This window comes from Nilaparvata lugens, chromosome 2 (assembly GCF_014356525.2).
Source record: "Nilaparvata lugens isolate BPH chromosome 2, ASM1435652v1, whole genome shotgun sequence".
NCBI classification, from domain to species: Eukaryota; Metazoa; Arthropoda; class Insecta; order Hemiptera; family Delphacidae; genus Nilaparvata; species Nilaparvata lugens.
In genome coordinates, this window is record NC_052505.1 from 52,250,094 (window position 1) to 52,265,341 (window position 15,248).

A 15,248-nucleotide genomic window follows, 5' to 3' on the forward strand; every position below is an offset into this window, starting at 1 on the left:
CTGGCACGAGGAAGGTTGGCAATCTTTTGGGAGTCGACATTCCTCACATTCTTCACATTCCTTAGCCGGACTAGATGATAATTCAGCACTGAACTGATTTTTCGGCGCAGGGCACTGAACTCGCGCACAACAATTAAAACACTGAACTCAGCACTTTAACTAATGCATAAACTATTTTAACTACTCTCACTAAAAAAACTACGTCTGCTCGCTACGACTGCTCGATCGATATTGTTTTTTCCTACATGATCTAAGTTTCTTGATCTAATGGAAACTCGAAATTTATATTTTCCTGATCATGTAGCGGAAATAATAATTCAACTTGAAAATGTGAATAAAGAGATATATAAAATATATTTATATCTGAATATAAGTATATTTATATTATATTTATGAAGCTGCCCCTGAAGGGAAACGTTTCTGCCCTGATTGCATCTTCTGGATACAATCCTTTACATGAACCAAAAAAGCATAGCTACCGAGAATATAATACAGTCACTATATACATTAGTGCTTGCAATTTATATTGAAGTTCTGATTTTTAATATATTATTTGGATACATGAAAGAAGTCCAGAACCAATGTCTTCATGCAGAATTTCCTTGTGCTAAATACAGAGTGGCACAAAAACCTCGTATTTTTCATTCATTTTACAGTATAATTCTGCCAAATCCAGTATATTTCAGCTATTTCTGCCAAATCCAAGAATCAGACAGATAAATTTTCTCCCTCCTTTTTTCAGATAATAGGATTTTGAATAAAATGAGATCATTCGGAACTCTCTATCGCCAATGAGTACTGAGTTATGATTTTTCGAAAATGAGTAAAACTTGAAGAAAAAATCAATTCTGATGACTTTTAGTTTTTGATCAACAATATCTTTTCGATTGTTACCTTTTAGATGTATGATTCAAAATTCCTCTGGGCGTATTTTTGTGCTCTACAATCTGAGATTAGGTAGAGCGCTCTATATCATATAGATTGAGAGTAAGCATTTCGTAATTGAAAGAAACATTGAAGAATCGCCTATTCATTTCCTTTTGGAACTCTGTATCGAAATCATGTATCACACATGACCATGGGGAAACCTGCAATCAATATCTAATCCTTCGAAAGATCCCAAAATTTCAATAAAGATTAGTGATAGATTAGTTTTCCAGTGAAAATGAGAAAAAATTAAGCCTAATACTGGACTTTCAGTTCTCGAAACTGATGCCATTTTTCTCAACTGACAAGAGAGTGAGTTGAACGAGAGAGAAAAGTCGTGTCTACATCAGGAAACCACTCAGATTGGCACGGGGGAGACAAGACACCGCTGAATGCAATTCAATCTATAAAAGGGTGGCAGAGCTATTCTCTAGCTGAAGCTAGAGTAAACTACATTTTTGTACTTTATTGATTCTAGGTTCTTTCTCTTTCTCCCTCCAGGCTACTTATAAAACACAGGAACTGAGAGACAAGAATCTTCAAATCCGTCAGAGCAGCCATGCGAAGATACCGAATGTGGGTTTTGTGGAAACCTACCACCTAAGTTCGTAGAAACATACTAACCTAATTTTGTAGACAAGGTTCAAAATAATGAGTGATAGTGTGGTCAAGTCTCGAAAACTTGGAAGTGCTGCTGCATGGATGACCAATAGTAAATTGATATTCATAATCAATCACCCGTTAGTTTAAAAATCACCTGAAAGTCTACTTTCATTTACATCCCATCATCATCCCATCATTCATCTCATTGGCCATGCACAAATATATTATGAAAGTATAATTTACAGGGATAAAAGTAATAATTTTTAAGGGACCATGGAAGACAAAAAATGTAATAATAATTTATGTATTAGAGTTCAAACTGAACTTGGGAATTCTTATACTGTATATTTGAGTTTTGAATTATATTTCATATGTTTGAGAACTCTTTACAAGTCTCAAAAGACTTTCTGAATAAGAGATAAATTCTCACAATTTTTCAATGTAGATGATACTTTAATTGCTATTGAGAAAGAATTTTTTTGGTTTTTTTAACAAATCGTATCTACCATGGGCGTATATTACGTATGGGAAGAAGGTGGACTATTCTTTAGATTTGGAAAAATGTATTTCTGATGGAGAAAATCATAGCTATAGAATTTATCTGAACTTACTCTCTGAAAGGGATGGAAAAACAGTTGTACAGCGGGGGCGCGACAGTCGAGACCAACTGTTTTCCAGTCCTCTACGGTCGTAGGCTTCGACTGTCGGGGCTGTACGAAAATTGAAGTGTCCTCTACTGTCGCCTGACGCAGGCGTCATTTGAGGACTCTTTTTTAGGAGTCCTCTGCGGTCGCAGGTCTCAACTGTCGGGGCTTTTTTTCTTCAACTGTCGAAAATAAAATTAATGAAAAAGCAATTCAAAGTACCCCAAACAGCCAAAGAAAGTCAGTCTTATCAAGCAGTGTTGCGTGTGATGCAGTGTTATGTTTTGTTCACGTTCGTTTCATCTTGTGTGTTTCGTTTATGTTTGTTTTATTTTCCATGTTTTTCTATGTCTGTGATCCTTTTCATATTCATTTATTTCATGGCTTGAGGGCAAGCCAATTCGTCAGTATGGCCGAGTGTAGGATATGAGATTGTAGCGATGGTAATTATTCTATTTTGACGTATGATGTTATCATCATATGAAAGTGATCATGTGATTTATTCCATAAACAAAATTGTTAATGGAATGAATAAACAATATCGTTGGTTTTTACGAGAAAAGCTCAATATCAAGAAAATGTAAAATGTGAATGTGTGAAATTAATAAAAGTAGTTATTGATTTGTAACAGGTTATTGATTTGTATAATAATATCCTACATCTATAATGTACTGAGAATTTTGACATCCAAGTATCAAAAAGGTATTTACGAGTTTGAAAATTTCGTTTTTTATGGAGAAGTAACTAAGATATATTATTACAGTTGTAAAGTTGCAATACTTATTCATAAGATGGAAGGAATAATGGGATTTAATATATTATTCAATTGCTGGTGAATCCATACTAATTAAATGATAATTCTTTTGGGGCTGTCTGCCATTCTGGAGAGTCTAGAGCAGGCGACAGTTGAGGCCTCTTTCTCAGGAGTCCTCTACGGTCGCAGGTCTGGACTGTCGGGGCTGTACAAAAATTAGAGAGGCCTCAACTGTCGCCTAACGCAGGCGACATATGAGGCCTCTTTTCCAGGAGTCCTCAACCGTCGCTGGCCTCGAATGTCGCATGTCTCTACCGTCGCTGGTCTCGACTGTCGCAGGACTCTTCTATCGTTTGCCTCGTTTGACATCGACCCCAATGTACAGCAAGTGTCTAGTGTGCACTAAAGCCCGCCTCTCTCCCAGAACACAAGGCTCATCATCACAACTATCGAGAGTAATAATTTATAATGCAAAAAATTAAAAACTACTGCAGTACCTCGTAATTTTGCTAATAGCCCAGTCAATGAAGGTCCAAAAAAGCAGTTTCGATCCGAAAATTAAATAAAAGCTTAATTTCCCACCATCGATAGAACCCTCCCAGAGGGTCTTTCTCCCAAAAGTCCCAAGAAATCCCCATGGAGCTTTCCGTCCCAGCCCCCTAAAACATGAATAATACAAGTAAACACGAGAAATCAATTATCTCTGTAACCATTGATCGGAAACAGTTCTATTATATGCCATTCGATTCGTTACATTATGGACTACAATATTAGTTATATCCATTTTTCCAATAAAATCAACAGTTTTCTTGATAAAATAATATATATGTAAAAATTTAGGGGGTTTGTGATTTGATTTTTTTGTTTTCTTCGATTAACTTCGAAACAAGTAGTTTTAAAGGAAAATGAGCCAAATAATTAATGTAGCCACTGTCATTGCGAATCCATTGATGCATATTGTTACTTTCCTTGCCCTATTACCATAGGTAAGGAAAGTATTGCTTTCCAAAAAAAATTAAGGTACCCTGATTTCAAGTTTTCTATACGTTTCAAGTCCCCCTGAGTCCAAAAACATGATTTTTGGGTGTTGGTCTGTGTGTGTGTATGTGTGTGTGTGTGTGTGTGTATGTGTGTGTGTGTGTGTGTATGTCTGTGAACACGATAACTCCATTCCTAATCAACCGATTGACTTGAAATTTTAAACTTAAGGTCCTTATACCATGAGGATCCGACAATAAGAAATTCAATAAAATTCAAATCAAGATGGCGGAAAAAATGGCGGATAATTACTAAAAAACCATGTTTTTCACGGTTTTCTCGAAAACGGCTCTAACGATTTTCTTCAAATTCATACCATGGATAGCTTTTTATAAGCCCTATCAACTGGCATGAGTCTCATTTCTGGGAAAATTTCAGGAGCTCTGTAATATTCTTGAGAAAAATGGCGGATAATGACGAAAAAACCATGTTTTTCACGGTTTTCTCGAAAACGGCTCTAACGATTTTCTTCAAATTCATACCATGGATAGCTATTTATAAGCCCTATCAACTGGCATGAGTCTCATTTCTGGGAAAATTTCAGGAGCTCTGTAATATTCTTGAGAAAAATGGCGGATAATGACAAAAAAACCATGTTTTTCACGGTTTTCTCGAAAACGGCTCTAACGATTTTCTTCAAATTCATATCATAGATAGCTATCTATAAGCCCTATCAACTGGCATGAGTCTCATTTCTGGGAAAATTTCAGGAGCTCCGTAATATTATTGAGAAAAATGGCGGATAATGACTAAAAACCATGTTTTTTACGATTTTCTCAAAAACAGCTCTAACGATTTTTTTTCAAATTCATACCCTGTATAGTTATTTATCAGATCCAACAACTGGCATGAGTCTTTTTTCTGGGAAACTAATGGGGAGTCCACCCTATCCTTGAGAAATGGACTTTGTAACCACCATCTCGTGCATGAGGTAGGTAGGTAGGTAGAGCAGATTATAAAAAGTACACAGTCATAAGTCAAGATATTTCATCTGTAGAACAGCTGTTTTGACGACTTTAAAAGAAATCATCTAATTTCACAATTTACAAGAAGGAAAAAGTACTCTGAAAACAATAATTATATATACACATATACAGTAGTCTGATCGTAGTTGCAAATAATATGTTGCCGCCAATAATTTTCATGATGTTATACCCCTAAATTATTCTCGTTTGAGAATGAGGCTTACAGTTCAATGAGCAAGGAAAGTTGTGTGAGTGTACCACACCAGATTTTTATGTATTTGCGATTCGATTTGACGCCGTGGAAGGGGAAACAGTCGACGCGGAACGGCGCGGCTGACTCTCTTAGCCATAGTAAACAGCAAACTGGAAATCAATTATCTCTGTAACCAATAATCGGAAAAAAATCTATCATATGTCATTCGATTCGTTACATTATGGACTAAAATAGTAGTCTCATTCATTTCCTCAATAAATCAAACAATTTCCTTGATAAAATAATATATATGTAAAAATTTAGGGGTTTTTCGATTTGATTTTTGTTTTTTCCGATTAACTTGAGCAAATAATCTAAAGAAAATTAGACAAATAATTAATGTAGCCACATTCATTGCGAATCCATTGATGTATATTGTTATTTATTTGCGATTCGATTTGACGCTGTGGAAGGGGAAACATGTTGACGCGGTACGGCGTGGCTGACTCTCTTCACCATAGTAAACAGTAAAATACAGTAGTAGACCTACTGCTTTCTAAGTTGCATCTTATTCACACTATGGCGCTCGAAACAATCAATTTTGTCTATTGTTTTTACATGTGATGAAACTAATTTTTCACATTTTAATTCTCTAAATTCTCTAAAATCATTTTGTTTATATATGTATGTGCTAAATCATGCATTCTATGACAGACAAAGATAATATTGTTTGCAACCGATAAAATATTCATACTATTACATAATATAATACATATTTAAAATATGTGTGTATGATCATAATTCTATGCTAAAATTTATCATAAGTTATGAATGTCAAAAACTGAGATAAATCATAGATTACAATAGTGTTAACAGTGGCAATTTCCTGAAAAATCATAGCGTGCAGTGTTTGCTGTTTTCTACAGTTAATATTCTCCAAATAAATATGACGGCTGAGGCATAAAAAATTTATACATTGGGCTTGTTGAGTTGAAACTTTCTATGATTCTCTCTGTGAAGTAGCTTATCTTCCGTTCTTACTAGTTGAATCTACATTATTTAGACAGTCCAATATGAAAATTCAGTAGATTCTAAAGATGAAGGCCATGCAAACATACAAATAAAGGAAGAGTAAGCATGCATAAAAGGTAGGAAAATCATGAAAGTGTTTCACATTTAACCACAAAGTACCCTACCGTATAAGATTAATTGAAAGATGATTCATCATCTTCTATTATTTTTGTTAACATATCGATTTTTCACCTCCACTCGCATCTTGTCATTCATTACACAAGGTTGGCTGAAGCTTTTCTTTATGTCGATTAATGTTGATTGAAATTGATTTTGATTAGGGCACCAAAAGAATAGATCATTTTCTATTTGAAGCATTCAAATTAAATCTATTTAACATGATTTCTTATGACTTAGCATTCACAGATTCGGTTGGGTAAAGTTATTTGAAAATTGTACCTGATTATCAATTTCATGGTTTTTATACCATTCTAGTTCATTGTGATCATTGAAGGGTTGAATTGATGAGTTAGTTCAAGTGAATTCTAGTACACAAGTATATTGTGCTTATAATGGGCTCTTCTTTATTTTCTATCGATGTTTTGCTCCAGTAGAGAAAATTTAAAATGTTGGTTCACATTTTATAAGCTTCATAAATAATATAAATTTACGGTAATATAAATTTGATAAGACCAGTATTAAATTAATCGATGTTGATTTTCATTGCATCGCTTTGTATCAATGTTACTTGCACAGTTTGCAATTCATCACTATTATCTCAAGAATTAGTTTTTTGTGAATTTCATGATCTGAAAATTGAAATTCAAATGCTATTTGGATGACGTTCACATTCCACTGGTTTTTTTACAATAATTGTTACGTTGAAGAGTGAGGCAATTCAATCCATTTGGAAGTAAAAGGAAATCACAGTGCGATTTGAACAGTGGATAGTAACTTTGAAATTCAGTTGCTCAATTCATTTCGGCTTGATACTATCATTTGTAATTATAGTTGATCAGAAATATGCATTGTATATAATGTTTATATTTCAGTTTGACTAATCTTCTATCACAGTCTCGCTTTCATTCATAAACATGATAATCTAAATACGTTGATTACCTTAAAGATGTAGCTTATCTTACGTCGAACAATGTACAATACAAACAATTTCCATTAAATTACTTTTAAAATGATCATTGGAATTTCTGCCTGTGAATGAGAAAAAGTCATTTTATGAGTCTTGAAATTCGTACCAAGAAAAAGTTGCATTATTACTAGACATTTTGTTATTTTTACTATTTATTATAGGTACTGTACATTGATTTTTGTGATTATAGAGATCAACTACTTTATTCTGAATCAGGATAAGGATAAATAGGAAAATTGTGAGATGGGGATAACATCCATAGTTACATAGCATCAATTTGAAAGCTCTGATAATAATGATTTGAACGGAACAGCGATTCTGGGTTGGTATGAAACTGAAACTTCATGTTCAGTGAGAATAGAAAGCTTCAGAGCAATTCGTTCTCACTATATGTGATAATATTGGTAATATTTGGTAACATTTGTTAATATTTGAACCGAATGTGCAACAAATTAATCTACTTTCAGCTTGAAAATTTTCAACTTATCAGGAGTACAGTGTTATCATTTAGTATCTCAGGTAGGCCCACCCTTTTATTTATTTTTTTTTTGTTCACGTGATCTGATGATATTCATTCATCACATTTAAATCAGTGGTTTTTTGACAACTTCTTAGTCTTTTTCATTGAATATGAATAATTACCACAATATCAACTTCTCAACTAGGTACACAAAAAGTGAAATTTTGAATCTTCATTTTTCACAAAATAAGGATAAGATGAAGGAGTCGGGCACATAATATATCATGAAACTTCGTTGAAAAACATTAATATCTGAAACTAGAGTCATCAAATTGTGTTACCTCTGACTCGTATGGAGAAGGCACACTTCATATTAATATAATAAATTCTGTGAGCAAACAACGAAATCCTGAGTTTTATCATGAGCATGGTTAAATCAAGAAAATTGTAATATTTCTTTAGAATATTGAAAAGTGAAAATCTATATACAGCGCATGTCAAAACAATGGACAAAATTAATTGTTTCGAGCGCCATAGTGTAAATGAGATGCAATGTAGACAGCAGTATTATTCTGTTTACTATGGTGAAGGGAGTCAGCCGCGTCGGCTATTTCCCCTTCCACAGCGTCAACTTGAATCGCAAATACATAACAATATACATCAATGGATTCGCAATGAATGTGGCTACAAAAATTATTCGTCACATTGCTCTTCAAAATTACTTGCTTCGAAGTTAATCGGAGAAAACAAAAAAATCAAATCGAAAAACCCCTAAATTTTTACATTATATTATTTTATCAAGGAAACTGTTCGATTTATTGAGGAAATGAATCCGACTAATATTGTAGTCCTTAATTTAACGAATCGAATGACATATGAAAGATTCTTTCCTGATTAATGGTTACAGAGATAATTGATTTCCAGTTTGCTGTTTACTATGGCTAAGAGAGTCAGCCACGCCGTTCCGCGTCGACTGTTTCCCCTTCCACGGCGTCAAATCGAATCGCAAATACATAACAATATACATCAATGTATTTGCAATGACAGTGGCTACATTATTTATTCGGCTAATTTTTCTTTAAAACTACTTGCTTTGAAGTTAATCGAAGAAAACAAAAAAATCAAATCGAAAAACCCCTAAATTTTTGCATATATATTATTTTATCAAGAAAACTGTCAATTTTATTGAAAAAATGAATATCACTAATATTGTAGTCCATAATGTAACGAATCGAATGGCATATAATAGAACTGTTTCCGATCAATGGGTACAGAGATAATTGATTTTCCGTGATTACCTGCATTTTTCAACTTTGAGGGGGTCTAGGGGGGAAAGCTCCAAGGGGATTTTTTGGGACTTTTGGGAGAATGACCCTCTGGGAGGGTTCTATCGATGGTAAAAGATCCAGCTTTTATTCAATTTTCGGATCGAAAAAACCTCTATTGACTGGGCTATAATGCTTTTTCAATCATAATCTCACATTACTTCTGACTTTGAACTTCTTCTTTCTGATTTTAGCCCCAAAATAATACTTTGAAAAAATAAGCTTTAATCAAAGTTTAGTATCTCGGTCGTCAGATTACAAGATTATCTGTTTCACTGATGAGAGTAATACCTTAGTAACAATACTACTTCCTAGATCGAACCGTTTCACGATTATTTGTGTGAGGATCCATTGAGGATCATGTGTCGCGCGCATGGCTTCTGTGATAACAATGACAAACGTGAGCCACTAAATCAAGTCTAGCGGATTCAGTGAGGTTGAGAGTCTGGTATGTTAACACTAAACTCGTGATCCTTCATTGAATCATGAGTATGCAGCACACATCATGATCATGTCAAGTGTATTAGAGAATTCTAGCTATCAAATTACCTTGCCCCAGCCTGTAAGTGAGCCTTTTGTTGTTCGGCTCAGGACACCATTGTCATCAATCAGGTGAGGTGAGATTCACTTTTAACTGTCAGCATTGATTGGAAATGAAGCACTAGTGTAGTTGCTATATGGAAGATGTTGGTAGTTCAGAGAAAATCTCACTATAGTACTGGAACAGGTAGCTTACTGAATGTATTAAGCCGCACTGATGAAGTATGCACCAGGTCTAGTTTGTTTAATATTACACTTCCCCTTTGATCATTGTACTTGGATTTTCCTGTTACGTTTCCCTATATTACGTTCCGTTGATAATACGTTTCCCCACTGATCATTGAACTTGGATACCTCACAACATAACAATATGTTGATCAACCATCACAATAATATGTTGTAGAAGAGGATCCGATCAGTTGTAGCAGAAACGAAATTGGAGATACGTTTCGTTCGAGATTATGTCGATTATGCCAGCAAAAACATACCATGTGATCTAATTTACTGTAAACTCATTGGACAAGTACACTGGTGTTTTGGGAGTGATATATATATAAGCGAAATGGCACACACTGACTGACTGACTGAATCACTCACTCACTCGCAGAACAAAAAATCTACCTGACCAAAAACATTCAAATTTGGTAGGTATGCTCAGTTGGCCCTTTAGAGGCGCACTAAGAAATCTTTTGGCAATATTTCTACTCTAAGGGTGGTTTTTGAGGGTTTAAAGTTCGTTTTTCAGCATGTATACTCTTCTAATTCTCTCAATTATAATTGAAAAATGTCCATACGATATGTTAATATAGAACTACAATCCAGAGAGAGTACCTCTTTGAAACAGTTGTTAACTGTGTGACGTTTTATTTGGCATCGCATTTGCCCTGCTTGGCCGCAGTCGGTAGAGCAAAGATTTTTGTGACTCATGAAAGAAAAATACCACCAGTTTCTTACCAGCTCTTCTAGGAGCTCAAATAATTCTCTACTTTTGATGATTGGAAACGACGGCTGCTGTAGCAATTTACAGTTCTCATAAATGATCTGGTCGACTCCACAATTATAGATGCAGAAGAAGTAGATAGATATAAGCGCTCTGATTTTTGTGTTAGACAATATGGTATTGTCACCAATGCCACTCACCACCATCTGACAAAGGGGTCAGCAGTGTAAGATGATACCGAGTGGAATCAAAGGCGATACTCTATATAATACCTTATCAATTCTATTAATTTATATTGCTGCTGCAACTTAATACTATGACCCTTAAGTTCTTCCAAACCGGATGCGATGGTTCTGAATAATTCAAGTAAATCTTGAGAATGTAATATTTCCAAAGATTTAATAATCAATGCTGTATATCAACAATTTATCCAACTTATTCAGTGAAGAATATAGTTGGTTGATAATTTAAATAATATATCAATACTGGTAATAGAATAGACTATAACAAGATTGGTCATGCATGAAGATAGGATCATAAATAAAGGGTACACCATTCAATGAACACAAAACTATAATTACATGAAATATCGACGAGCAATAATAGAAAAAAAATAGAGCAACAAATATAAAAATAATATGAGAATAAATATATATTGAAAAATATCACAGACTGCTCACTAATGATTGACTTTGCTTCTTACCATCAATTAATACCATGTGCTTCTTTAATCAGCATATATACTTTCAAACTTTACAGCTCAATTGTCGACTTGTTGTTACTTGTCGAGTAAAACTTTATAAAAAATACAAATATCAAAATATATATATCTCAGGGCTTGGGTTCGGCCTCTGGTGGAAATCAGTTAAATCAATGTATGTTATGAACATGAGCTTTACAAAAATCTAATAAATTACTGATAAAAGATATATGAGTGTGCATATAATTACAATAAATCAAATATTAATAAATATTCCCTCTGTGCAAATTTAAATAGTAATCTCATAAATGTTTCTTAAAAATATTCCTTTTACGTCTTAAGACTTGGGCAAGTTTTGATATTATTTTTAATATTTAAATAACCCTTCGACGAGCTAGCTTTATTCAATCATGATTATTTAAATAACCCTTCAATGAGCTAGCTTTATTTAATCGTGATTATTTCGAGGCAATGAGGGCCCAATTAATAATTTTTCAATTGTACTTACATGTCAATTTTCACAATAAATTATGATGGCGATCCGGATTCGTTTTGATGTCCTAGGCCTTTTTGGTGGGCTGCTGTCGTCTTCTCCAATGGGATTATTTAAATTTAATGACTCATGTTATAATACAACTTCACTGGGTCTTATGAAATTGATTTTCAATTATTCAATTCTAGATTTTTAAAAGGTACAATTATTTAAAAAGGGATCTAGTCTTGTGCTCTCTAATTGGTGGCTGTCCCCGGTGACATCTGGCAAGCAAGTGAGCTTAGATCTACCCCTATTCTTTTCACGACCATACTTCCGTATTTTTCAATTTGCATATAATTATTTAAATATCCACTCTGATTGGTGCCATCCCTAGCCTCACTACTACGCAATAATATGATTCAATGTAGTCTGTGTTAATCTGCTAGGTTACTGCATAAAGAGCAAATATTATTGTTTTAATTATTCATTTTGTATCTGTTACATAAATCCGGGTACTGTATAGTTTACAAATTCTTATCATTTATATAATAAATAATGTATATTTTGAATTAACTCGGTAGAAGCTTTTACCGCCGGTCAGTTACTGTATTTTGATTGGCATATTCTAAACTTACAAATGTATTCATGCGCTAAGTAAGGTCTATCCCATTTCCTTAATATTTTTATTTATTTTATACATTTTGTTCATGCTCGTATGACATAATAAATATTTTTGTATGCTCTAAAACGCTTTTTCTTTCACATTGACATGCCATGCTTGTTACTAACCCTCTGATCCTAGTTTAAGCGAATGCTGTTTGTATGAAACTAAATATCTGATCTTGAGTTTGTTGAAATCATATCTAGCGATAGCAATACAGCTGTTTGCTTGAAACCTATAAACTCTTTCCATTCAATGATTTTAATAACTATTCAAAATATCTTCTTACAACTGGTAACTAAATTAATAATTTTGTCAGGTTGGCATTAAGTTGAGTTGACTTTGTTAGGTTGGCACCAAGTTGAAGATTGAAATGCATTTATCGCGGGAAAATTGATTGGGCACTGTTACTTCAATCAGGGAATATTATATTACTAGCAGTCAGGCTTGCTGCGCTCGCCATATCCGTTTAGCCAGAAGTTTAGTCTGGACCCCCGACTGGATCGTCCTAACATACGATAAAAATGCTCAAATGAAAAATGCAGGCGATCGAAGCGAGCCTGCTGATCTCATTTATGGACGTTCCAGCCGGGGGTCCAGGGGGCGGAGCCCCCTGGCTAGACGGATATGGCGAGCGAAGCGAGCCTGACGGCTAGTGTATGATATATTCAAACGTATATTTGAGTTGATATCTGATTTTCTTATAGTTCACATGAAATGGGATATATTATATCTCAAATCCTAATGAAACTGATACGGCTCATCACTTAAATACTCTGATTTATGAATTCTAATAAACTTTGGCAAGAATGAGGTTCTAGAATTATTGAAATTACATTTTAAAGCTATACACACAATGACAAATCTTTTTATCTCCTTATTATAGTAAATGTTTGTTGATGTTCCCTTTTTGCTTCACATTCTTCTATAAAAGCATGTGTGATAATATTTGTGTGGAAGACACTGACTTAATAATTCGAGAAACGTTGTCTACTATTGTTATAGTTGAGATCAGAAGACTAACAGGAAGGATAATATTTTGCCTACAAAGCACCAATTTTTTGTACAAACAACACAGTTGAATGAGAAATATTGAATATAGTAGTGGAATCATCTGGATAACCTCGTTTCATACGATTGAGTATATCAATCTCCACATGACCAGCTTATTGAGACCTTTCTCAGCTATATCATCAATTTACTGCCAAAGCCAGAAAAGTATCTTTCAACGGCGATGCGATCTCATCCTTCCCAGATGCATCAACCGAAATAATCATCATCTTTTTCGATTCATCCCTCTCACTTTCTCTTCGATTCATCTTCCTGTCAAGAAAGAATCCCCATTCGGAAGCAAGCAGCAATCACTCCTTGCCGAGAAACAATAGTAGCTGATCACGATCACGTCCACCGTCTCTCTCACTCACTTCCTTGCTCTCTCTCTCTCTCTCTCTCTTTATCCACCCCATTCACAACTTCCACTTGACATACATTCCGACTATTCGCTGATCACCGAGAACAATACGGCTTTATAAACAGAAGAGTCATCGTATCTATCTTATTCTTTCCTTATTGAGGATTCTCCACTCGCAATCTATAGCTGAGAAGTTTATACAAGAATCAACAGTTGAAACATATCTTACTAAGTGGACGTCACCTTTCGGAAAAAAGCCAGTGAATAGAAGTCTATATTAAGTATTTATATTGTTGAAATATTCATCCAAGCAGTTGGTTAAAAAATATTGTACAAGTTTATAAAAAAATGCAATATCAAGTAACAGTGTGTATGTCAATAGTGTCAGTGTTGGTGTTAAATGTCAATGTTTCAAGTGTAATGACAAGTTCAGTATTAATAGAAAATGTCAGTGTCAAGTATTGAATATTAAATGTTAGTGTCTTATGATTTTGAAATATCCATAAAACATTATTGCAACAGGGAATTAAGGCAACTGGAGGCATCCAAAACATAAGAAAACACATTTTCTCATTTCGTGAAAATGTTTTCGCTTTACTCAAGCCGCCCCCATCGAAATTTTGAATTTTCAGTTTAAGATGAAACTAATGTTTTCTAAGTCTCAAGTAAAATGATTAATTTTGTGGAATGATGGAGAATTTTTTTTTATTTCCAACAATATTAGAGAAATTACTAGTTTATAAGTTGGCAAACCTGATTCTGATCATGTGATGAGAAGCCCATCATTTTCCTGCGAGTACTTTTGGAGAGGCAAAATAACCCAATTTTCTGACCCCTAAAACATTAAAAAAAATTAGTGTCTGAACTTTTGGTGCTAAAATCAAGTTTATAATGTATTCAACCGAACAAGGTATTATTATTGGTCAATTCTCCAGAAATATCTTTATATAATGCTTTCAAACTGAAAGAGCTCTATAGGTTACAGTGGGACAATTTTCGTGGGGCGGAGCCCCCTGGCTAGACGGATATGGCGAGCGAAGCGAGCCTGACGGCTAGTGTATGATATATTCAAACGTATATTTGAGTTGATATCTGATTTTCTTAAAGTTCACATGAAATGGGATATATTATATCCCAAATCCTAATGAAACTGATACGGCTCATCACTTAAATACTCTGATTTATGAATTCTATTAAACTTTGGCAAGAATGAGGTTCTAGAATTATTGAAATTACATTTTGAAGCTATACACACAATGACAAATCTTTTTATCTCCTTATTATAGTAAATGTTTGTTGATGTTCCCTTTTTGCTTCACATTCTTCTACAAAAGCATGTGTGATAATATTTGTGTGGAAGACACTGACTTAATAATTCGAGAAACGTTGTCTACTATTGTTATAGTTGAGATCAGAAGACTAACAGGAAGGATAATATTTTGCCTACAAAGCAC

General features: G+C 34.2%; 1 protein-coding gene across 8 annotated transcripts in view; it reads right to left on the minus strand.

Annotated features, from left to right (window-relative positions):
* Positions 1–626: 626 nt before the first annotated feature.
* Positions 627–15,248, minus strand: part of LOC111052018 (gonadotropin-releasing hormone II receptor) — a 352,206-nt gene continuing 337,584 nt past the window's right edge. For 7 of the 8 annotated variants that reach the window (XM_039421483.1, XM_039421485.1, XM_039421479.1 and 4 more), the window contains one exon: positions 627–2,356. In XM_039421483.1, the coding sequence (XP_039277417.1) occupies positions 2,304–2,356 (53 nt within the window). In that variant the 3' untranslated portion in view covers positions 627–2,303. The remainder of the gene's footprint in view (positions 2,357–15,248) is intronic. The other variant, XM_039421481.1, reaches the window with a different exon arrangement.